Source organism: Neurospora crassa, linkage group II, assembly GCF_000182925.2.
Source record: "Neurospora crassa OR74A linkage group II, whole genome shotgun sequence".
Lineage (NCBI taxonomy): Eukaryota > Fungi > Ascomycota > Sordariomycetes > Sordariales > Sordariaceae > Neurospora > Neurospora crassa.
In genome coordinates, this window is record NC_026502.1 from 2,876,750 (window position 1) to 2,900,926 (window position 24,177).

General features: G+C 51.6%; 5 protein-coding genes across 5 annotated transcripts; 3 read left to right on the forward strand and 2 right to left on the reverse strand.

Annotated features, from left to right (window-relative positions):
• The first annotated feature begins 600 nt into the window (after positions 1–600).
• hH4-1 (histone H4-1) lies at positions 601–1,991 on the forward strand. Its single transcript, XM_950909.3, has 3 exons — positions 601–729; positions 799–936; positions 1,005–1,991. Exons 1-3 carry the CDS (start codon positions 720–722, stop codon positions 1,166–1,168), a joined length of 312 nt encoding a protein of 103 aa, XP_956002.2. The 5' UTR covers positions 601–719; the 3' UTR covers positions 1,169–1,991.
• Positions 1,992–7,996: 6,005 nt separating this feature from the next.
• NCU16562 (hypothetical protein) lies at positions 7,997–8,780 on the reverse strand. Its single transcript, XM_011395398.1, has one exon. It carries the CDS (start codon positions 8,699–8,701, stop codon positions 8,192–8,194), a length of 510 nt encoding a protein of 169 aa, XP_011393700.1. The 5' UTR covers positions 8,702–8,780; the 3' UTR covers positions 7,997–8,191.
• Positions 8,781–10,976: 2,196 nt separating this feature from the next.
• NCU01633 (hexose transporter HXT13) lies at positions 10,977–13,644 on the forward strand. Its single transcript, XM_950908.3, has 2 exons — positions 10,977–11,773; positions 11,846–13,644. Exons 1-2 carry the CDS (start codon positions 11,628–11,630, stop codon positions 13,296–13,298), a joined length of 1,599 nt encoding a protein of 532 aa, XP_956001.1. The 5' UTR covers positions 10,977–11,627; the 3' UTR covers positions 13,299–13,644.
• A 2,011-nt stretch (positions 13,645–15,655) lies between these two features.
• Positions 15,656–20,930, forward strand: aro-1 (aromatic-1 gene cluster). The gene is made up of 2 exons (XM_950907.3): positions 15,656–20,583; positions 20,648–20,930. The coding sequence occupies exons 1-2, from the start codon at positions 15,958–15,960 to the stop codon at positions 20,711–20,713; spliced, it is 4,692 nt and encodes a 1,563-aa protein (XP_956000.1). The 5' UTR covers positions 15,656–15,957; the 3' UTR covers positions 20,714–20,930.
• Positions 20,931–22,267: 1,337 nt separating this feature from the next.
• Positions 22,268–23,585, reverse strand: NCU10404 (hypothetical protein; the record flags this gene model as incomplete). Its single annotated transcript, XM_001728375.2, has 4 exons — positions 23,335–23,585; positions 23,008–23,147; positions 22,575–22,645; positions 22,268–22,472 (listed from the first exon to the last, which is right to left on the reverse strand). Exons 1-4 carry the CDS (start codon positions 23,354–23,356, stop codon positions 22,268–22,270), a joined length of 438 nt encoding a protein of 145 aa, XP_001728427.1. The 5' UTR covers positions 23,357–23,585.
• Between the last annotated feature and the right edge of the window lie 592 nt (positions 23,586–24,177).

The following is a 24,177-nucleotide window of genomic DNA, read 5'->3' on the forward strand; positions in this document are numbered from 1 at the left end:
AGAATGGATGTTCACTGCGGGTCACCCCTCTGTGGTGAAGGTGGTGTGTCAGGATAACAAAGTAGAACTCGCTGGTGACTGGGCTGTGACACTGACGTGAAACTGCTGCCCAGCGAGTGCCAGAGTGTTGCTGCCCTGCCACTTCACCAGGCAGTTTTGGATGCGGTCCCCCGGATCTCTGGATGTGCCACCCGAACGGTACGTACCGATGGTCAATCCCTGTGCTGCTCCGGCGAAAATAGACGACCCTTGTTTAGCAGCTGAGAGCAAAAGGCCTGTTTGGGTTTAGCGACTATTTATTAGTGTTCACCTTGATGCGCGAGGTGAACCACTCTGAAAATGCGAATCGTGGGGAAATGTTCATTGGCTGATGTTGATTCGAGGTGGGACTGCACGTCTTCAGGCTGCGTGTTGTGTCGTCCGTTCCCCTGCAAGGAACGTGCGCCTCGGAACCGCGTCTCCCAAAATCAGCCAAGGGAGTTGACGGAGTTTGCGCAAAGTGGAGCTCCAGAGCCTTTGTTGAACCAATCATCAACAAGATCAGTGATCTGATTTGATTCCCACCGCCCTGCATGCCGCAACCGCGTTCCCGTACTTAAAGTCCGCTCTCTTCCCCGCCTTCTTCCCACCTTCCACGAACGACTTCCAATCTCCCAAACGACCGGCTTCAGCCTTACCACCTACACCACTTTCACTTTCACCCCCCAACACATATCAAAATGACTGGACGTAAGTTGTCTCGAAGATCGCCGACACCGTGTGTTGTAACATCATGACTGACTCGTATCTCTTCATCAGGCGGCAAGGGCGGCAAGGGCCTCGGAAAGGGCGGTGCCAAGCGCCATCGCAAGATTCTTCGTGACAACATCCAGGGTATCACCAAGCCCGCTATCCGCCGTCTCGCTCGTCGTGGTGGTGTCAAGCGTATCTCTGCCAGTACGTTATGATCTTCGAGCAATCCCTGTATCCCATGGATGGTCAACTAACATGTCAACCTTCAACAGTGATCTACGAGGAGACCCGTGGTGTCCTCAAGACCTTCCTCGAGGGTGTCATCCGTGATGCCGTCACCTACACCGAGCACGCCAAGCGCAAGACCGTCACCTCCCTCGACGTTGTCTACGCCCTCAAGCGCCAGGGCCGTACCCTCTACGGTTTCGGTGGTTAAATGTCTCGCCGTCATTAGCCAGCGTGTCTTTTTTCTTTTTTCTTCACCATAACGACGACGCAAATCACAATCACGTCTTCTCCCATCACCAACACACAATCATCATGATGTTTTATATACCACCAAAGTCGTCGTCTTTTATCATGATGATGACGATGATGTCACTACCGCCACCACCGCCACCACCCACATTAAACAACCGGCAACAACACGACATCTAGGATGGGGGAAAAGGAGGGCGGTTGATGTTCGGTCCTCTTTTGCACCACACTTCACTTGGTCGCAGCGTTCCATCTCACGATTGTCATTTTTCGGGTTTCTTTACGCGCAAAGGAGGGGTCTCTTTTTTATCACATGCTCTGTACATCACATCAAGGGGTCATTCACAATAGGGGTGTTACTACTTTTGCAATTTTTTGAGCGCTTAATTGACTCAAAACGCCCTCTGGGTTTTCTGGAGGGTGATTCCAAACTGTTTAGTCTTTGTTTTGTCTCGAGTGAAAATGCTGTCTGCCATCTATTGCTGTGTCTTTAACACGTGTTTTCTGTGTACGTGGGAACGGGAATCGCGTGCTCGTCGCGTCCGGTGGGCTTGCCCCAGTTTTGCTTGAGACCTTGGCCGCTGGGCGAGCTGGGGCCTTTTATTGAACTGTTCGCTCGAAGAAGGGACCCATGCGTTGATGCGCCAGCGAAACATGCGGTTCGCGGAGAGGACAGATATGTAGTGTGACCGAAACTCCTGTCCGTGTTTTCAATACTCGCATCTTGACAATCCCAAAGCAGTTTATATGTATATGCTTAACAGACCGAAAAATTCCCAAGCCCACTGCATCTATTGTGCATAAGCATAATTTGTGTGCCTACGGACATCCGACATATGTACATCTACATACTAGTCAAGCTCAAATATGGAGACGGAACTTGATGACAACACGATCTACCTCCATCCAGCTCTATCCCGTTTGTTCCAGGAACGTCATGGAAGAACATGATCTACATCCCATGGTGGCAGCCAACCACCTGCACACACCCCCTCCCCAGCTGATCCCAAGTAGTGGCGAACTTTGCTCCTTAAAATGTGCCTGACACGGGAACACCGGTGGGAGACCCCCGATCAAAAAGATGGGGGGGAAAGGGGGAGGGATGGTGAGTCTGAGCGTAAAACATTTCGGATTTCATGCTTCGTCTGAACTTGTGGATACACCCGAAGCACCTTACCAGTATGATGTAACCCTGTCGAGTCTTTTGTCAGTACTTTTAATACTTGTTACTTTAGCTTGCTCCAGTTTCTCTTTTTATTTTTCTTTCTTGTGCCTCTTCATCATGTGTAGGTAAGTCCGCACATAGGTGTGCTTGTGCATGGATAGGTGTGCTTGTGCATGGAATCAAAGTTAAATTCTTCAATAAAAACTGTACAGATATGGGAAAACTACCTAGCTACAAGGTCGTACATCAAATGTAGAGGTAGCAATATGTTTTTTTTTTTACAACACGTGAAGTGGTTGTTGGGCATTTTGATGTTGTCTGTCCGATTCTGTTTTTCCAGGGTTCACTAGTAGACTAGGACTATCTTGAAGAACATCAGCTGAACATCTATCATGGATGAGCAGATGAGTCCATTAAGTATGTTTGTAAGGGCTAGACAACTTCAAGGACTAAATCCTGAACCATACTCAAAGTATTCTCCCATCATGAAAAGGCTCATTCAATAACTTGAAGCTAGTTCGCCGTTCTTGGATCGACTTACTGTCGCTTCATGTTTTTTTTTTTTTTTTTTTTTTTTCATTGCCACATATCATTACAACTTAGATAAGTTGACCTGAAACTTGAACAGACTTTATCTACATATTTCGTAAACGTAATACTTAGAGTTTGTTCAATTGTAGATAATTAGTATCCCACGGGCGTTCTTGAAGTTCTAGAGATATCGGGTCATTCTAAGTCGATCATAGTAATTCCAAAAAAATAAGCACCAAGTGAGTAGGTACCTAACACTCCAGTTCCAGAAGCATACTAATGGTCTCCTCCCAGGACCTTAACATAGCCCATAAATCTTTCTCCTCTTCCCCTTCTTATTGTCGGTCCTTCATTGTGACAACGTCAACTCGTCAACATGTCATTCCCGAGTTGCCGAGGTACCAATCTAGTAGCAGGTTCGACGGCTAGCATCAGCCGTGCTGTTACAGGCCTCATGTACGAGGTAACTTCTATGGGTGGCTTCATCCTTACGGATAGGTCGAGATAATTTGTTTTCTGGGTTTGGTTTTGTTACCTTCGTTTATTTCTATAATTAGGGTAAGAACGGCAGTCTTCTCCATCGAGCGTTCGTCCCCCTTTGGAATTACCCTCCTTCTTCAACTTCTTGTTGACAATTCAAGTTATCCATCAGTAGTACAATCGTTGCACATGGTATCCATCCCTGTCAAGCTGTGATAGTAGGACATCCAGAAAATTTCATCACTTGTGTAAGTTCAAGGCAATTCAGTCAGGTTTGTGATTTAGCCTACTCACTCACCTCAAGTTCAGGTTCAAGTTCAAGTTCAAGTTGAGGATTCACTGTGACTCCATTGCCTTCATTGCCAGCTCCGTCAGTCCTCAGCCATCTCACATAGAAAAAGTCGAGCAGGATTTCGACTCATTTCCCAGGTTAACATGGTGGTAGAAAATCCGACGGATCAATATATATTCGTCGGGTTTAGCTTATCAAGCAGGCTGCTTGACTTGTTCCCGGAGTTTCAAACACATTCGAGAATCATGTTAGACGAGAGATTAACAATTTTCGAACTACAGCCTTAAAGCCTAACACAGTGGTCTCGAAGAGAATGACCAACATGACCGATCCATAGCGGTTTGTTCTTTATCAAGACACTGTTGAATATTCTGCGTGATCAAAACTCGATCTGCCGGACAACACCAAAGGAAATAACAAAGCACTTGAACAGAGACGAGAATTGAAGTGTTTGAAAGACACCTTCAGCGCCATCCTCCCACCCGTTCTAAACGCACAGTCATACGTTATGTATGATTTATACCATACCGTCCTGCCCTAAAGTACCCTGGCTACTCTTGTAGTGTACAGCAGAGGGTACACGTGGGCTCGAGACAGCAATGGCCCTAAGCTCTAAAATATAGGGATGAGGGCTGGCTTCATCTCAGGCTTGCAGGCTCAGCCTGTGATTGACGTGGTATCCACCCAGCAACAATTCTCAACCATGTGTGCAAAAGTTGATGGACTCACATCTGGTGTCAGATGTGGAATCAGGGAATGTTGGGACTGCTCTCGTGTAACAGTCCATACATAGCTTTACCCAGGGATCATGACGCCACGTGAAATCCGGATCGACAAAGATCAAAACATGCAGATGTCGTCGTCGACGGTCCGATCCGAACATGGAAAATGGGGTTGCTAGTGGAAGCCACCATACCTTGAGCCTATCACGCCTCTTGATCTTGTGCTCTGGTCTCTCACGAAAGCTTCCAAAGGTGACCGGCAGATAAGCATCATCTCCTGCAGCAAAAGCTGCGTGGACGTGGCAGAGTCAAGGCGAACCGGGTAAAACTGGAGCATTCCACCTTCACCATGGAAACGCCCAAGTAAGGAGGGGCAATATGATGCAGCGGATCCGATTGGGAACAATCACTTGATCGAACTCAGCTTTGAGTTGTCCTGGTTGAGACACTTCCCCGTGTCCTGCATCCATGCTCCTTCCCTCTCCGTGGGGCTGAAATGAGCATAAACCGCGGGACGGAGAGGAAAAGAACGGAACGGAGAGGAAGGTAAAAGCAAGGCAAGGTAGAGGAAGAAAGACGTCAGGTGGTGTTTGCTCGTGTGTATCGTCTCCATCCGGCCCTCTTTTCGTGGGGTCAGATCTGGGGATCCGGGGATCTCTGCCTCCAGATCTGGGGCGTGTTCCGGGACCCGACACCTGAAGTTGCTTCGAAGGGGGGGTTTCTGGAAAAGTGGCCCTGAAGTACTTCCCCGTATGTCCACAACACGGAGCAGAAACCTGCTTTCTGGATATGGTCACTTTTTTGCATGTCTCTTCAACAGCTTTTCAAAGTTCATTGAACGTGAACAGAGCTCAGGACTTGAGGCCAGGTGCTCCACTGGGCTGAATTTGGAGTTCGACACGCTGTGGTTGGTTGCCTTGGCAGCCGAATAACGGATCTCCCAGTGCGCCCTGAAGCCACTGCCCGAACTTTCCAAGTTGTCAACCGCGCAACGAGGACGGAAGCGACAGGATTGAAGTCACTTGAGATCCAAATCCTTCAGCTTTTTCAAGCGCCAATTCCACGTTTCCCCATGGGGTCGTAGCGCAGCATCGAACCATAGCAATAAAAATGTGTCTCCGATATCGGGTGTGCGAAGTCGCAGTGTTGTCAAATTGACCCATTTTTTTCATTGAAATCCAATGCCGGGGCTGTGCGGTTTTTGATGCTGTTGTGCAGCAGCAGCAGCAGCAGCAGCAGCAGCAGCAGCAGCAATGTTCTGCCTATGTCTTTCTGTTAGCAATGATGAAAAAAGAGAAAATAAAAAGGAAATTAGAATTGCACAAAGAGCATTTCGCAGCTTCAGGCTGTGTGAATACTCATGCCGGTGATTTGCTCCGGACAATCACCGGACCCTGAAAGCCAGTCGGCGCCGTTGAAATCCTGGTTTTGGCAACCGTTTCATCATCAGAACCAAGCAAGTGGGAAGGGTCCTGTCTTGATTCTTGGATTCTGGGGACTCCGCGGGGATGGGCTGCACAAGTGGGCAAGCTCCGGAGCCCAGCTCACGGTGTGTTGCAGCACAGACTGCAACGACGCACAGCACACCATACATGAACTGGCGGCCACACGTGGCAGATCATTTTCTGGTTTTGACGAGGCCCGGTCTCGAGGGCGCAAGCCCCAATTGACGCCCGACATGACGCTTGATGTGGCCGTGCGGGTCTGTCCAGTCGGGCCGGGTGTGAGGCGCAAGTGCTCCGCAATTTTGCAGTGCAGCCAGGAAAATGGCACGCCCGCTCCCGCCTTTGTGTGTGACCCTCATTACTACGCGTGCGTGCGTGCGTGCGGTCAAATCGTGGAGAGGCCTGGGGATGGACGCACTGGCGGGCGGGCAAGCCCCAGGGGGCGCCCCTCTGAAAACCCCCCCCCATCTTACCTACCTTGTTCACAGCGCCGCGTGCCGACTGGAGTGAAAAACGGCGCAAAGGAACCCACTTTCTCCCACTCTCTCCCCTCGTTTTCGTCCCCTTTTCCCCGCGTAAAGGCCCCCGAGTGGACACATGCAGCGGTACATCGTGGCCATTTCCAAGGTTGCGGGTGAGCTCGCGGGGTACCAAAACCAGAAAGTTGGTTGAAGTGAATGCTGTGAGAGTTCAAGATGATGTAAAAAAAAGAGGATTGTCATCGCAAGCAGGAAAATGATTGACTGACGAAATGTGTGCGAATGACGTGGGAGTCCACAAAAGAGCCTCAAGTTGTGTTTCGCAAGGAAATTGCCTCCCTTTTCTTCGCTCTGGGCCTCTGAAAATGCTCACGAGACCACGTTCCGGTTAAATGCATCTATTTATCCAAAATACCCAGCCAATTAGAGGCCGGGCAGCTGTTTATCCTACAGCCGACTCGGTAACAGCTGCTCATAGTTCCTCGGGCCATGACATTGTCGAGCTGGAACACTGAGCAGTATAAGTGATTGCAATGCCCTATTTCGCGTGAAGAAGTGACACCTGGCGAAGTAATGCTCGTTGAGCCTGTTCAAATCGCAAAAGTCGCAGTCGCAACATGGAAGGAATCTCGAGAAACGCACGAACCAATCGCACCCGATTCGGGAGGTGACCACGATACACTCAGATTCTCTCCGCGTCCAGCTTCCCCAACATCCCGCAGCGACCCGATGGCCCTTTGGCTTCTCGAACACCCCGTCTCCGGCTCCAACGCATCTCCAGTACTCCAGGTCCGAGAATCTCACCACTCCCCATCGCATCCCCATATTGCTGCCGACTCCGTATCTCGAGCTACCCCCTGGGACCAGAGCAGAGACAGACGATCCCCCACAGCCCAACGAAAAGAAAGGGGGTGCGACGACGCAACGGTACATCACACGACACACACAGCAGCGCAGCGCGGTTAGCGGCCCTGTTACCCGATCACCGAGGCACAACAATTCCCCGAGCCGGCGGAGGTACGACAAGATTCCATTGGATCCTCCCATCCGGGGTAAGAGAAAATTTGGGTTGGTCAGGCGGACGGCGGAACGGCGTCAGCACAGTTCAGAAAAAAAACACGGCATCAGCGTGGCGAAATTGGACCCCCTGGTACGGAACTCCGTTTTTGCGTTTTTTTCGACGACGACGTGGTGGATGTTTTGAGGTTGCGACCTTGCACTGCAAGTCCACAATGCTCACGGAATCCCTTCGGTGTTCTTGATTTGGGAGTGTTGGCACTGGAGACGGGCCGATAAGGGTCTCCAAGCGATGGAGCCTCGGTCTCCACCAATGAAGCGCAGCTCAGGCCATGGTGTTTGCAAAAAATGAACAGGAGACGCGCAGGAGGAAGAGATTTCGCGGCAAAAAAAAAGTTTTGTCGAGAAAGCAGAGTTTCGAGCAAGTGCACGGCGGTTGACCAAAACGAAGCGACAGGATATGTCGAATTGGGCGTCTGTTTTTGCCTTTTTGAATGCGGTTTCGAGGTGTTTTGTCAGCCGCTTTGAAACAGCCGCGAGAACGGCAGCAAAGTTCCGGTCCCCTGACGAATATGGTCTTCGTGATTGGATCGGAGTTCGGGTGTTCCCACTTTTTTCCTTGGCCAGCTGATCTTGGAGTGATTCTGCCCCTGGCAATCTGGCACTCTACGCAGTACGTACGCGGGAATAGCGACCCGGCGGTTTGACCGACAGTGAGATCACCGTCATGCCACCATCTTTACAATTGCCCGGCAACGGTGCTGACCGGTACTGCGAGTGCACCACCGCCCACGCTCGGTAAAGCTACGTTTTTGCCAAGCAAGTGGTAGTCGCTTGCTGGCTTCTCACGTTCAGAGGCAATGGGAAAAGTTCAACTGTTCAGTGGGAAGATGTTCTTCAGATGCATTACAACGGCAAGTCTGCCCAAAGACCACGTCTGCAGCGCGGGCAGGATACCATGACATGGACGGTGTTTTGGCGGCCGGCCTTCTATGATGAGATGGAGCCATTACATTACTGCTTTGCGTTGTTGATGGAGGAAGACGGCCCTTTTTTTCTATTAGTTTGGCCGCGGACATGGTCGTCGGTTGGAAACGGTTTGGATTTGCGATCCACCATTCCACAATGACTGACCGTCGTGTGTCAAAACCGTACGTTGTACTGCGTATTACGAAGGACCAGACTGGAGGACACAAGACCGTGTCGGATTCTCTGACAATTACACAGTCTGGCAACATGACACAACATCTGGTCGGTAGTAACTCGAAGCGAGTTTCTTGAGTGCCACGGCACATGGCGCCGTTAGGAGTTTGTTGATGGAAATCCAGTGTCGGCATGACAAAAGCCCCAGACCATAGCATGTTGAAGGTATTACAGTCTCGTTCTGCAGAATTTCAGTGTAGTAGCCTCAACCATCATCAATGTCATCATTGCAGTAGCAACTGTATTTGTAAACTTGGTGGTTGTTCTCGTCGGGCTTCATCCTGGTGGCCCTGACACCGACGTCTGACAGTGTGAACCAAGCTGAGGCCGAATCCAATCCTTTGGATACGGTGTACTATGGTGATATGGGTAAGTTTAACCCGTAGGCCAGGTCGTCGACCACACAGTGCTCACGAAGCGTTGGCTGTGGTGGTCCGTGCCAGGTACGTGACAAGGGGGTTTTACTTTGGCTCGCAACCGCAGTATGTATTCTCGGTAATCTCTTGTCCAGGCTCCATGAACCGAGTGAGATGGGTTGCATGGCTTTAATTTGGCCGAACTGTACAGTTTCAATACGTACTGGCTCTCTTGCTAGCACGGCTCAATAACAGGGGTCGGTAGAACAACACAGAAAAATAACGAGACAACGGCACTCAACGCAACAAATTGGACAGACTATCTGAAGCCCTCGAAGCGCATAGGGTTGATACCAATGTTGCGCATCAAAATTGGGGAAGTGGTGGTTGAGTTGGGCAGAGGAGTGCATAGTGAAGTTCCGCGCTAACGCACGTTTCAGTGCAAGGGGAACAGTGTACATGGTAATTGACGCAGCCGTTCGTCTTGCATGCAGGTGGAATTTACCATAGTACGAGGAATTTGATGATGTCCGTTTCTGTAACATTCAGCGAACAGAAACTTCAAAAACCTCTCAGTGGAATACACTAGGATTTCTGGTGGATGTGTCTGGCAGAGGGAGCCCCATCCAGGATCTTGTAAGCGCAGGTGGCTAGGGCCCAATGCGACCGGAAATTGGATGAGATTCAGCAGGATCGTGTTCATCGTTTTCGGAATGTTGTGCCGAGGGTTTACGATTCAACGTCACTGGTCCCCTTTTGACCATGTCGAAGCCCTGCAAACAGATGGAAAGTGTAGTGTAGTTCCTTGCAGCCGTTTCTCGTAATCTTCATCGGTGCTTCTGGGGTTCTGCTTCTTGGGAGACCGCAAAAGGAACACTGGTGACACTTCACGAGTTTGTGGCGATCATTTCATGGGATGAAGTTTCTTTTGGGTTGGCACGTTGGAGCTGTGCCCCCAAGACGTTTTAGCGCCGCGGTAGGTTGACGGGTATTGGCCTTCGTTGGGATGACAGGAGCCGCATCTCGGCACATTCCCGCTCCTTTTGGTTACAGTACGTACCGCCAAGACTTTAGAGCCCGCTAATGGACTCGAGGAATGTCGACGTCATCCGAAAACTGCCAAAGGCTCTGGAAAAACGTTGGCGGACGAAAAATTCCAGGCCTGGGCCAGGGCGTTCCTTACCTGGACATGCCGACGGCCAGGGATTGTGCCTTTTTGGCATCAATGACGGCACTAAACTTACTTCATCTTTGTAACTTTTGTAATTTGCATACGCAGAGTAGGTATTCTCAACGGGCGTCCGACGGGCGTCTGATTTTGAGGGTGAGTTCTCCTTCTCGCATTGCTTCATGGCACTGCACTGAACCGGGCCCGAATCCCCTTCGCTTCCTCCCACCGCCGAAAGAAATCATCAGATACATGAGGCGTCGCCATCTCCTTTTCAAACCAGATGACCATCACGGTTTTATTCTGCAGTAATCTGCCGAGCCATCTCACCGGATGCCTTGTGTTTTGCAGCAGGGTTTCACGCCCGGAACAAAATGTGGCAACTGCACCAATCGTTTTGAAGCGCGCTTGCGATTTGTTGGTGGCGTACTCCATTTGGTGGCACTTGCGCTTTGGCCTCAATCGGGAAAGAGGAGCCATGTAAGTGCAGCATCGGAATTGTAGAGGTACCGTAGGTACCTGGATTCACGATCTGAGGTCAATTTTTCAAAGTGAGGTTTGCCGCTGGTTGAGGATCTGGACCACAACACTCCGGGCCAGAGTTCATCAAGTCAAGGAGAAATGGCGACTGCGTGCTCTGGAGCCTGCCTTTCCCCCCAGACAGAGCCGAAGGGAAGCCTTGGGTTCCAAGAAACAGCAGTCGGGCCGTCCGTCTCTCTTTCCACTTCTCAAACGGAAGGGCCGAGAACCTGAACCGGCATTGCATTTTTTCACGTTACGGTCTTGTAACAGCCAACGGTGCCCGATCCCCGGTCTCTTCGGCTCTCTGGGGGAGTGTGCAGAAGATTTTTTAGCGTAATGTGGGTAAATGGTACGGGGATGTCTCCAGACGTGCGAGATGTGGGAGCAGGCTGGAGAGATGGTACCTTCTCCGTAACTCTCTGCATTGCATCAGCATCCCCAGTCGAGCCCCCCCGCGCCCACTCTCCCGCACCCACACGCACCCCGTCCTTTGGGAGACTTTCGAGATGCACACCCCCCTTCTTTTTTTCCCCCTTCCAGGCTGCTCGCGACCCGACATATGTCGATTGTGGAGTCTGGTCTTCTGACATGAACCCTCTGTACCTTCCCTGCTTCTTTCAACCTCGATCGACCTTTTCTAGGCCATGCACTGCGTGGGTCGGCGTCGATGGATCCCCAGCTTTTAGGTCATTTCCAATTCACCGACTCGCAGCTGCTTCTTTCCCCAGTTTAAGCATCCAACAATTGGAGCTCCGATGGCAACTCGAGGGACATAAATGTAAGGCCCTGTCCACACTCCGAATACTTCTTCTCATCATCTCGTGTTCTTTTGAACCTCCATTCTTCAAACAACTTCCACTCCTCCATCAAAGCCTTCAAAGGTTCACACTCCTACCATCCACCATCCACCATCCACTGTTTGGTCGTTGGAGTATCTACCACTTTTCGCTGTTATCAGCCACCTTTCTCCACCCAACCAAGATCTCGAACAACGGATGAAAGACTTGAGGATATAAATACAACGATACGATCACAACAATGGGTCTCTTCTCGAAAAAGTCGGCTGCGCCGCAGACCCAATCACAAGATGAGATCGATCTCGCTGCTGAGCAGAAGGTCACTTTCCGTGCCGTCTTCCTCGGTGTTGTCGCCTCCGTAGGTGGCTTCATGTTTGGCTACGTCAGGTACGTTTTCCCTTGGCACCCCTGTTGCCCCATTGACATGGTACATGGTTACTGACCATTTATGGACAACAGTGGTCAAATTTCTGGTTTCTTCGACATGGAAGACTTCGGTCGTCGGTTCGGTAACTACCAAGACGCGGATGGCTGGGTCTTCTCAGCATACCGCCAGGGTGCTATTGTCGCCCTACTCCCTGCTGGTGCCCTTCTTGGTTCGCTCGTTGCCGGTAGAATTGCGGATACCCTTGGTCGCCGTATCGCCATCTCTGCGTCCGCCCTTTTCTCCTGCATCGGAACAATTATCGAGATCGCCTCCACCACGCACTGGGCCCAGTTTGCGGTCGGTCGTCTTATCACCGGTATTGGTATCGGTGCTCTCTCCGTCGTCGTCCCGATGTACCAGTCTGAGTCCGCGCCCGCCATCCTCCGTGGTATCCTCGTCTCGTGCTACCAGCTCTTCATCACTCTTGGTATCTGGACCGCTGAGATGATCAACTACGGTACTCACGACCTCAGCAACTCCGCCTCTTGGCGTATTCCCAACGGTATCTCCTTCCTCTGGGCTTTGGTTCTCGGTGGCGGAATATTGTTCCTTCCTGAGTCTCCCCGTTATGCCTACCGTGTTGGTCGCGAGGACGAGGCTCGCAACACCATTGCCCGCCTTGCCGGTCTCGAGCCCAGCGCCCGCTCTGTCAACATGCAAATCGATGAGATCCGTATGAAGCTTGAGGAGGAGAAGGCTGGTGCCGACACCAAGTGGTACGAGATCTTCGGACCTGCTCTGTTGCGCCGCACCCTTATCGGTATCATTCTTCAGTCTGGCCAGCAGCTTACTGGTGCCAACTTCTTCTTCTACTACGGAACCACGATTTTCAAGGCTACTGGTCTTAGCGACTCTTACGTTACCCAGATCATTCTTGGTTCCGTCAACGCTGGATGCACTGTTGCTGGTCTCTGGGTTGTCAAGAATGTTGGCCGCCGTAAGGCCCTCATCGGTGGTGCCCTCTGGATGACCATGTGCTTCTTGGTCTACTCTTTCGTCGGAAGATTTGTGCTCGACCCCGTCAACCCGGCTAGCACTCCTCAGGCCGGCAACGTCCTCATTGTCTTCTCCTGCTTCTTCATCGTCGCCTTTGCCACCACTTGGGGTCCTCTCGTCTGGGCCGTCGTTGCTGAGCTCTACCCTGCTCGCTACCGTGCTCCTGCCATGGCCTTGGCCACCGCTTCCAACTGGCTGTGGAACTTCCTCATGTCCCTCTTCACGCGCCCCATCACCGACTCCATTGGCTACTTCTATGGCTTGGTGTTCGCCGGATGCTGCCTTGCCCTCGCCGCTTTCGTTTGGCTCTTTGTGATCGAGTCCAAGGACCGCACCCTTGAGGAGATCGAGACCATGTACAACCAGAAGGTCAGCCCTAGGCACTCCACCCACTGGCACGCTGAGGTCCCTTCGGGACCGCGGGATGCGGAGGAGAAGCCCGAGGTTCACAGTGGTTCTGCGACAACCTCAAGCCATGGAGAGGTTTAGAATGCGTCCAAGTGAAACGGTTCTCGTTCTGAAAGGAATTCAGAGGTTGCGAGAGTCGATTAGGGATTGTATGATGACTTGACATGCACCAAAAAATGGAATGCAGTAGTCAGTCATGGTAATTGGGTTTGAAAGGATAATGAAATGCATGGTTTAGTTGTGGTAATGTGATTTTTTCAAGGATAATGAAATGCATAGTTATTTGGCAATTGGGGTTTTTCGGAAGGGTCTATGGAATGGACATTGCATTCTTGATAGCACGCATACAATAAATCTTGATGTGTACGCTTACATCCAAATCCACCGCATCTTGGTCTAACTCGTGATTCCTACGACTCCTTTTAATCCGGAGACATCGCCTGGCAACTCACAGTTGCTGCCTGCCCTTGTATTGCACCGGGCGTACTGCTGGCTCTTGGTATCCACTCGCCAAGTGTTCCTCAAAATACCTACACCGCGAGAGCCGACTTGGCGTTTCGCCATTCACCACGGTAAGACACTATTTATCATGTCACCGTCGTTCTTCTTTGCACTCAAGTAAGTATCACGCCGGGGCATGGATCCAATTCAATTCGCGACTCAGACCGTGGACATAAGGGGTGGATGATTGATCTTGTCAGTCATGCCTGTGAGTGATGATGCTGAAGAGGAGGAAGGAGGAGAGAGCTGACGTCGACAGTCTGATGGGGGGATTGCTGAGGGGAGGGCTCAGGATTTGAGTTAAATTGGTCGTGTTTGTGAGGTTGGTGATTACATTTCTCCAAGGGCAGAAAGGCGGAAGATGTAGCCTGGACATTGCTGTGTCTGTGTAGGGCTATGTGTTTGCAGTGCGTTTGCGAGGTCAATAGCGTGTTCTTTACCCAAGTAAAGTAGGAGGTAGGCCGGGCTTGCCAAGTGTGGCTGACGATGTTGATGATGCTGGTTGTGGGGTGCCGCGGTGGTAGTTGCTTGGTGTTTGATACTTGATTTGGGTGTTTACGCTGTCATTTGTCTTCTTGGGATGTATTTTCATCATATAGCCACCTACCACCGGCTTCTTGGAGGGAGTCCTAGTGTTCGGTCATTGAGGCAAGAAAAAAATACCGAGTCATTGAGTTAGACCTTGTCTGCAAGCCCCCGATGCTCCCCGAAGAAGGACAGAAGGTGGCTTCGAACTTGTTCACAAGCTGGATGAGCCGATGGCGTTGATGCTACATCATCTCAAGGGAATCAGTGTCTAGGCCAACGGGCGTGGTGGTTTTTACAATCGGGAGATAGCCGGTTTAGCCATTTCTGTCTATGGTCAATGCAGTGGTGAATGGCGTTAGAGACGAGGCCCGATACATACATTCATGGGTTACCAACCAATCAAGAGACGCGAGTAGAGATGAGCTTTGTTTAGCTACCTCTAGCCTGCGGCTCTACTTGTGAACTTTGATGGGAGCTCCACGTAGGGTGTGATCGCGCGTTCCTCGTTCACGGATACTCGTTGGGTTGTTATGAGCCGTTTGCAAGAGCTGTCCAGACTCGCGAGCCAGTACGCGTTCAAGCATGACGGATGGTGTGTGGTCACGAATGGCGAGTGGTCAGGACAAGGGTTCGCGATCAGAAAGGACATAATGAGCGTGCCGTATCATTCATAGGGCTGAAGGCAGCATCGCGGGGAAATGCAAATCAGCGGAACGGCGCGAGATCGCGCAATAGGATGGGGGTGGTGGGAGCTTGTTCACTTGGAGGAAAGGTATGGGATGAAGCTACAGCCGGGCAATACCCAATGTTTTACTTCCCGTGATTCGTCTTCATATCGTGACATCCTTAGCGATGAGTGGCGCCGAGCATGGCGTGTCAATAGTTCTGACGTTGCAAAGCGCAAACAAAGGTGAGGGGTTAGGTAGACACAGAAAAGCGAAAAAAGTATGTTCGACGACTAAACTGGCCAAACTGGTATCCTCGTCGGCGGAGAAAACCGCTACTCAGATCCAAGAGGAACCAAAGATCGTGCACAAGTAGAACTAATCACTTGTAAGCAGTGAGGTAGTCAAGGCAGTGGTTTTGTTGTGAGACTTGAAGTTGTGGAAGGGACGGGAAGAATAAAGGAGGGGCATCATCCGCGAATCTGTGGGGAGTAAAGGGTCCGAGTGTGAGAAGTACCGAAAGGGTTTTCTGTATCTTATTGGCATCCTCTGTCCGCAAACTATGGCCGAGATTGGCGGACAGTAAGACCTCGGCTACTCAACTTTGGTGTTAGGGTTGAGTTAAGGTACGCCAATAAGGTACTTATAAGTCCCGGCCCCGGTACTTGACGACATCCTCCACTCCGCTTTCGGAAGCGGGAAGGAGCCTCAAGGGATCCGCTCAATTTTTTGGATGATGCTTGTCTGGAGAACTGAGTCACGGCGAACCAGCACAGCACAGCACAGCTTCTCTCTCTGCCGTGTTGTCTTTTTCCCCTCACCACCAAAGACAAAGCTCCTGTATGCGGGAGGCGTGTTGATACATCCTTTACACACACATCCCATCTCCCACTCTCAAACACCCAGTGATTGCCCCACCGTCCCGCAAGGTGGCCGCCATACACCTTGGCTTTATGCGGCTCTCAATCTAACCACCTCCTAATCAATCTGCACCGCCGTCCGCAGTCACTGCAGTCGCTGCCGTCACGGTCCAGAAGCCCTTCGTCATGGCTGAGCCCATCTCTAATCCTACCCGGATCAACATCCTGGGCAAGGACAACATCATCATTGACCACGGCATCTGGCTGAACTTTGTCGCCCAGGACCTCCTCCAGAACATCAAGTCCTCCACCTACATCCTCATCACCGACACGAACCTCTACAAGACCTACGTGCCCCCTTTCCAGTCCGTTTTCGAGAAGGCTGCTCCCCAAGATGTCCGCCTTCTTACCTATGCCATCCCTCCCGGCGAGTACTCCAAGGGCCGCGACACCAAGGCCGAGATCGAGGACTGGATGCTCTCGCACCAATGCACTCGCGACACCGTCATCATTGCCCTCGGTGGCGGCGTCATTGGCGACATGATCGGCTACGTCGCCGCTACCTTCATGCGCGGCGTCCGCTTCGTCCAGTGCCCGACCACCCTCCTCGCCATGGTCGACTCCTCCATCGGCGGCAAGACTGCCATTGACGTGCCCATGGGCAAGAACCTGATTGGCGCCTTCTGGCAGCCCGAGCGCATCTACATCGACCTCACCTTCCTCAACACACTGCCCGTGCGCGAGTTCATCAACGGCATGGCCGAGGTCATCAAGACCGCCGCCATTTGGGACGAGAACGAGTTCACCGCCCTCGAAGAGAACGCAAAGGCCATCCTCGAGGCCGTCCGCTCCAAGAACAAGTCGGCCGACCGTCTGGCCCCCATCCGCGACATCCTCAAGCGCATCGTTCTCGGTTCGGCCCGCGTCAAGGCCGAGGTTGTCTCGTCGGACGAGAGAGAAGGCGGACTCCGCAACTTGCTCAACTTTGGACACTCCATTGGTCATGCTTATGAGGCGATCCTGACTCCTCAGGTCCTCCACGGCGAAGCGGTTGCCATTGGCATGGTCAAGGAAGCTGAGCTTGCCCGCTTCCTCGGCGTCCTCCGCCCCAGCGCCGTCGCTCGTCTTTCCAAGTGCATTGCCAGCTACGACCTGCCTACCTCTCTGCAGGACAAGCGCATCGTCAAGCTTACTGCCGGAAAGGAGTGCCCAGTTGATGTGCTTCTCCAGAAGATGGCCGTTGACAAGAAGAACGAGGGCCGCAAGAAGAAGATTGTCCTACTTTCCGCCATCGGAAAGACCTATGAGCCCAAGGCCAGCGTCGTCGAGGACCGCGCCATTCGCATTGTTCTCTCGCCTTGCATCAGGGTCTTTGCTGGTGTACCCAAGGATCTCAACGTCAGCGTCACTCCCCCTGGATCCAAGAGTATCTCCAACCGTGCCCTTATTCTGGCTGCTCTCGGTGAGGGTACCACCCGCATTCATAACTTGCTCCATTCCGACGACACCCAGGTCATGCTCAACGCCGTCGCGCAGCTCCAGGGTGCCTCCTTCTCTTGGGAAGAGGGCGATGTGCTCGTCGTCAAGGGCAACGGTGGCAAGTTGCAGGCTACCTCGACCCCTCTGTATCTGGGCAATGCGGGAACCGCTTCTCGGTTCTTGACCTCCGTGGCGGCTCTTTGCAACCCTTCCGACGTCAACTCTACTGTTTTGACTGGCAATGCCCGCATGAAGCAGAGACCCATCGGTGCTCTCGTTGATGCCCTGCGTGCCAACGGCGTCGGTGTCAAGTACCTTGAGAAGGAACACAGTTTGCCCGTGCAAGTTGATGCTGCTGGCGGCCTTGCCGGCGGTGTTATGGAGCTTGCTGCCACCATCTCGTCCCAGTACGTCTCCTCGCTCTTGATGGCCGCCCCCTACGCCCGCGAGCCCGTCACCCTTCGCCTGGTTGGCGGTAAGCCCATCTCTCAGCCCTACATCGACATGACCATCGCTATGATGGCTTCGTTTGGTGTGCAAGTTCAGCGATCTGCTGAGGATCCCAACACCTACTATATCCCCCAGGGCACCTACAAGAACCCCGAGACCTATGTCGTCGAGAGCGATGCCAGCTCTGCCACCTACCCTCTCGCCATTGCCGCCATCACTGGCACTACCTGCACCGTCCCCAACATTGGCTCCAAGTCGCTCCAGGGTGATGCTCGCTTCGCCATTGAGGTTCTCCGTCCCATGGGCTGCACCGTCGAGCAGACTGACGTCTCTACCACCGTGACTGGCCCTCCAATCGGCACTCTCAAGGCCATCCCGCACGTCGATATGGAGCCCATGACTGATGCTTTCCTCACTGCGTCCGTGCTCGCTGCTGTTGCCTCTGGCACCACTCAGATTACTGGCATTGCCAACCAGAGAGTCAAGGAGTGCAACCGCATCTTGGCGATGAAGGACCAGCTTGCCAAGTTCGGCGTGCACTGCAATGAGCTCGAGGACGGTATCGAAGTGATTGGCATCCCTTACACTGAGCTGAAGAACCCAACGGAGGGCATCTACTGCTACGACGATCACCGTGTGGCCATGAGCTTCAGTGTCCTCTCCACCATCTCGCCCCACCCGGTACTTATCCTTGAGCGTGAGTGTACTGGCAAGACATGGCCTGGATGGTGGGATACCATGTCCAACTACTTCAAGGTCCATCTCGAAGGCGAGGAGGAGCCACACAGCAGCCACGTATCCCACGAGAAGCCTCGGAAGGGTAACCCCAAGTCTATCTTCATCATCGGTATGCGTGGCGCTGGCAAGTCCACCGCTGGCAAGTGGATGTCCGAGGTTCTCAACCGACCTCTCATCGATCTCGATCATGAGCTCGAGAGGAGAGAGGGCCAAACGATTCCCGAGATCATCCGCAGCGAGCGGGGCTGGGAAGGCTTCAGAAAGGCTGAGCTCGAACTCCTTGAGGATGTGATCAAGAACAACCCTACCGGACACATCTTCTCCTGCGGTGGCGGTATTGTGGAGACAGAGGCTGCCCGAAAGATGTTGCTTTCCTACAGCCAAAATGGTGGTATTGTCCTTCTAGTCCATCGTGATACCGACCAAGTTGTCGAGTACCTCATGAGGGACAAGTCCCGCCCCGCCTACTCCGAGAACATCCGGGAGGTCTACTATCGTCGCAAGCCCTTCTTTGAGGAATGCAGCAACTTCCGCTACTACAGCCCTCATCCTGATGGGTCAAAGGCTCTGACCGAACCACCCTTCGACTTCAGCCAGTTCCTCTCCGTCATCTGTGGGCACAGCAACCACCTCGAGGAAGTGAAGAAGAAGCCTCATTCTTTCTTCGTCTCCCTCACAGTCCCCAACGTATCCAAGGCATTGGACATCATCCCCAAGGTGGTTGTGGGCTCCGATGCCGTAGAGCTGCGTGTAGACTTGCTGGAGGATTACGATCCGGAATTTGTGGCCAAGCAGGTTGCGCTGCTTCGGTCGGCCGCGAGGATTCCTATCGTCTACACTGTCCGCACTGTCAGCCAAGGCGGCAAGTTCCCCGATGACGATTATGAGTTGGCCCTCAAGCTTTACCGCACTGGTCTGCAGGCTGGTGTGGAATATCTCGATCTGGAGATGACCATGCCAGACGAGGTCATTGAAGCTGTGACGAATGAAAAGGGCTATACCCATATCATTGCCTCTCACCATGACCCCAAGGCAACGCTCTCCTGGAAGAACGGCGGTTGGATCCAGTACTACAACAAAGCCCTGCAACATGGTGATGTTGTCAAGCTCGTTGGTGTCGCCCGCGAACTTGCTGACAATTTTGCCCTAGCACGTTTCAAGGCCAGCCTCGCTGCTGCTCATGACAAGCCTCTCATTGCCTTGAACATGGGTGCAGCTGGCAAGCTGAGCCGCGTACTAAATGGCTTCCTGACTCCAGTTTCCCACCCAGCCCTGCCGTCCAAGGCTGCTCCAGGTCAGCTCTCGGCGGCTGAAATCCGTCAGGCGCTGGCTCTTATCGGCGAGCTCGAGCCTCGGTCTTTCCACCTTTTCGGAAACCCCATCTCGGCTTCGCGGTCACCCGCCCTTCACAATGCTCTCTTCCGCGACAACGGCCTGCCTCATCAGTATTCCCTCTTCGAGACTGATAACGCTGCTGACGTCAAAGACCTGATCCGGGCTCCTGGGTTTGGTGGAGCGTCGGTAACCATCCCTCTCAAGCTTGACATCATGCCTTTGCTGGACGAGGTGTCTGATGCTGCCAAGGTCATTGGCGCGGTCAATACCATCATTCCTGTTCGCAACGGCGACAAGGTAACTCTTCGCGGTGACAACACTGACTGGATGGGCATGGTGTATGCGCTCCGCAACGCCGGCGTCGTCAAGTGCACCAAGGAGTCTCCGACCGCCGGTATGGTTGTCGGAGCTGGCGGAACTACCCGAGCGGCTGTCCATGCTTTGCATGACCTAGGCTTTGCCCCAATCTACGTCGTTGCTAGAAACGCCGACCGCGTCAAGGCTCTTGCGGAGTCATTCCCTGCCGAGTACGACATCCGCTCGTTGAGCACGCCGGAAGAGGTCGCGGCCGAGTCCACTGCCCAGCCTTCGGTTGTGATCAGCACCATCCCCGCCGACAAACCCATTGACCAGAGCATGCGTGAGGTCATTGTTGCTTCTCTTCGTCACCCGTCGGTCGCGGATGGCAAGCATGTCCTGCTGGAGATGGCCTACACCCCGCGCCACACCCCTCTCATGCAGCTGGCGGAGGATGCGCACTGGCAGACGATTCCCGGACTTGAGGTTCTCGCCGCTCAGGGCTGGTATCAGGTATGTAACTTTTTTTCTTCTGTACCTTCATATGACATTGAATGCTAACCCGCCATTTTTTCAGTTCCAACTCTGGACCGGAATCACCCCGATCTACACCGATGCGCAGGCGGCTGTCATGGGTAACTAGAGTATGGATTACGTTGTTAGGTGGTGAAGGAGATGGTTGAGTAGGAGTTAGCCTAGTCTTCTAGGATGTGTTTCATTTCTTTCTGTTCACATTGTGCCGGCAAGTACTTGCGGCACTCAAAAGTTATGTCGGGAATTTACTTGTTATAGTATTCAGGTCCAAATAACATCAATATGGCTAATGATGTGCTTACGGAGCTTACGTGAAGACATTTACTGCGGACTTATCCCCTATCTTTGTGATTCCTCATCCAAAAGACTTGGTATATCAACTCACCTCCTTCTATGAACACAAGGACGGCGGCATTAGCAGTACAGCTGATCTAATACCTTGCTCTTCCTTTGTGTATCTATCTGGGTAAAACTACAATGTAATCACTGCCTCTTAGAAAACAACTTGGGTATTTTTGTCAAGTGCTCATGGTTCCTACCTACGGTGCTTGTCCCCACTCGGTAAACGTTGTGTTGTAATAGGTTGTTATGAATGTTCGATGTGTGTCGTTGTGGTTGGTGATGGCACCTAGATACATAGGTAGGCAATGGTCGTGGAAGGATGGATAGATGGATGGATGGAAACCTGCAAAGTAACGGTGTTGATACTACAGAAGGTGTTCGCTGCATACATACCACCCCATCCCCCCCCCTTCTAAAGGATACATCGTTGGTGGGGAATTTGGGGGGTTTTACGAGATTCATCAGGTGCGTATGTAGTAGTGTAGTGTAGTGGAATGTGTTGGTAATGACCTAGGTTAAGGGGGGTTGGTTGCCAGGTAGGTACATACACTAGTGCAGAGACATACAACACTGAGTGACGAGGGGGAACAAGAACCTCACTCACAGAGGGCAGAAAGTTCGATTGGTAAAGTGATAAGTATGTAGCAGTAGCAGTAGCAGCAACCGTTCGTGTAGACAATCGTTCGAGTCCAATCACCATTACATAACATGGGAATCCTCCAAACAACTGACATCCTTGAACGTCGTATGCATGGAAGCCTTCTAGAAAAAAAAAAGAACAAAAAACAAGAAACCCGAAGCTGAATAGATTAAAACTAGATTAACCGTACCAAACTTTTTCACCGTTTCTTTCCTTAGCTATTGGTTGATGTTGCAGTAGTAGTAGTGCGATGTAGTATTAGTATGTAGTAGTAGCAGCAGTAGCCTGGCTTCTAGAAAACATACAGAAGCGAGCGCAACTACGACGCTGCTCTGATCCCTCGCTTCTTTTTTTTTTCTCTTTTGGGGGGGGGGGGGGGGGGGGGGAGGTTCACACGCGGATCGCCTTACACCGTACGGGATGTCCGAACCAGTCTGGTCTCGTGCTTGGAACGACATATGTCCTGTGATGTGATATGTAACCGGTAAGACAAAAAAAAAAGAGTGATTGATGTCGGAGGTTGAATCGGCAGGTACCTAACCTATCTCGAGTAAGTAACTTGCTCTGAACAAATGCTTAAGCAGGGGTGCGGCTAAGAACCTGGAAGTTTTGATACACATTACGACGACACGACACGACACAACACCACAAGATATCGGATGCAGCAGAGGCTTACGTTGCTTACTTCAAAGGTTGTGGGGCTGGCCCCCCAAAGGTACAATTGTCTGTGGTGCCCTTTCCCGATTGACAACGAGGGTGTTTTGTCTGATTGCTAGGTAATGTGGATCTGTCTATGCCTGTGGGAGTTTCGGATATAGGAGGGGAAGAAAAGAGAAAGGAACCAAGGTTGATTTTCAGCTGTAGGATGGGAAATGAACGCGATGGACTAGAACAAAGGGTTTAGTAACTCAAGGCCAGCGAGGAAGGTAAACATTAAAAAAAAAAAAAAAAAAAAAAAAAAAAAAAAAAAAAAAAAAAAAAAACCCACCTCAAGAATACCCTACTTGGGAGGGAGTTGCTTTCCAGAATGGACAAGTACCACTTTAAATTCCAGTAACACTGATGTGTAGAGTACCTTGATTAGCCAGTGCCTCACAGGGAGCTTAACACTCCTCGGCCCACGTTTCTTGAAGCAGTATTGTGTTCCGATTTTGATGGACAGGAACGAAGCAAAAAGCATGAACACAATGTCCCAAAGCCAAAGGACCAAACAGCCACGCTTCAAGTCAGTTGCTTCGGAATTTCCCTTAGCTGCCTTGCGTGGATGTAGGTACATAGGTAGGTAGTCTTGACCTTTAGTTCTCTCCTGCAAGGGACAAACAACCTACTACCATACTACCTTACCTAGGTACCTGTCGACTCATACATCGCAGCAATATAAGGCAAAGAAAACATGGTGCAAAAGAGCCACACTTACCTACCTGCTTTCCAATTACGAATAGAGCGACTCGGTAGGATACCCACATCCAGACATATCTTGCGTTGTCTTCTTTTTCGCCACGGTGCAAGGTACGCCAACTCGCTTCAGGCTTCCTAGTAATAAGCGCGGGGGGTTGTTCCCCTGGTTCTTTGGATCTTGGTTAGTCCCATTTTCTCTGTCAACCAGAGATGGAAAGTCGGAAAGGATTGCCATGTGGAGATAATGTTTGCCGGTGGCTACCTAACCGAAACCCTCCGAATCAAGATATATACTTCGTTCGCGCTTGAGTGAGCTAGAAAAGTAGGTGGGTATGCAGGTATGTACGTACTTCCCAAGCAGGTAGTTCGCATCGGCGGTTGAGAACTTGTGAGAATTATAGGTTTCGACGGTGGTTCGTGTGACACGCCTCGTCTTGTCCAAGGTCAGGCTATGAGGGAGGTACCTTGGAGATATAGGTGGTATGACAGGGCACAGAGTCTGTCGAGGAGAAGTGGCATGCATGAGCAGTGTTGGTGGCTATAGGTAGTTCGTCTTCGGTGTATGGGAATGAAAAGGTTGCTCTTATGGGGCGATATCTCGCTATCATGGAAGGAGCCTTTCATGATACCCATTGGTGGTTGTTCTTGTGTAGTTGTGTTGTCTTACTACGGTAAATAGAAGTAGTGCAAGCAGGGTATGGGTAACTTGCTTTGAAATCGCCTTTGAACCAGGTCGGAACGAACCGCTCGCTGAATGACAGATAATCAGGTAGAGATGTAAAATTCTCGTCCTACCGAGCTTCATCCGGGAGTCGAGAGATTCTACCTTCCAGAGGAGGAAAGAGCCAGTAGACAAAAAAAAACCAAAACCAGATAAAAGCAGGCTAACTTAAACCGAGCCGACTTTGCACAAGGCGGGAGTAGGTGGATATCGTTGAGGGGTTGTTCTCCTAACAAGCTGTTGTCTGGGTGTCAATAACCTTCCGAAAACATGACACAAAAGCGTCGAGACATATGCAGAGACATGAGCTGGTTAGAAGCAACCGGCTAACCAAAGGAAGGAGAGAGAAGGGGAGGGGGGGGAATAGGGAAAACCAAAGGATATCTGTCTTTAACAAGCGGACATGACAACCTCCATTGGGATCATTGCAATGCACCCATACAGCTGAAATATATCTGATACTCATCTACCA

What these genes read in the sequence shown, in the direction of transcription:
- NCU16562 (XM_011395398.1), bottom strand. Translation starts at nt 8,701, where the DNA reads ATGCTATGGTCTGGGGCTTTTGTCATGCCGACACTGGATTTCCATCAA.
- aro-1 (XM_950907.3), top strand. Translation starts at nt 15,958, where the DNA reads ATGGCTGAGCCCATCTCTAATCCTACCCGGATCAACATCCTGGGCAAG. An exon ending in CCGCTCAGGGCTGGTATCAG is followed by an intron (nt 20,584 to 20,647) that starts GTATGTAACTTT and finishes CCATTTTTTCAG; the next exon opens with TTCCAACTCTGGACCGGAAT.
- hH4-1 (XM_950909.3), top strand. An exon ending in TGTCAAGCGTATCTCTGCCA is followed by an intron (nt 937 to 1,004) that starts GTACGTTATGAT and finishes AACCTTCAACAG; the next exon opens with TGATCTACGAGGAGACCCGT.
- NCU01633 (XM_950908.3), top strand. Translation starts at nt 11,628, where the DNA reads ATGGGTCTCTTCTCGAAAAAGTCGGCTGCGCCGCAGACCCAATCACAA. An exon ending in TTCATGTTTGGCTACGTCAG is followed by an intron (nt 11,774 to 11,845) that starts GTACGTTTTCCC and finishes TATGGACAACAG; the next exon opens with TGGTCAAATTTCTGGTTTCT.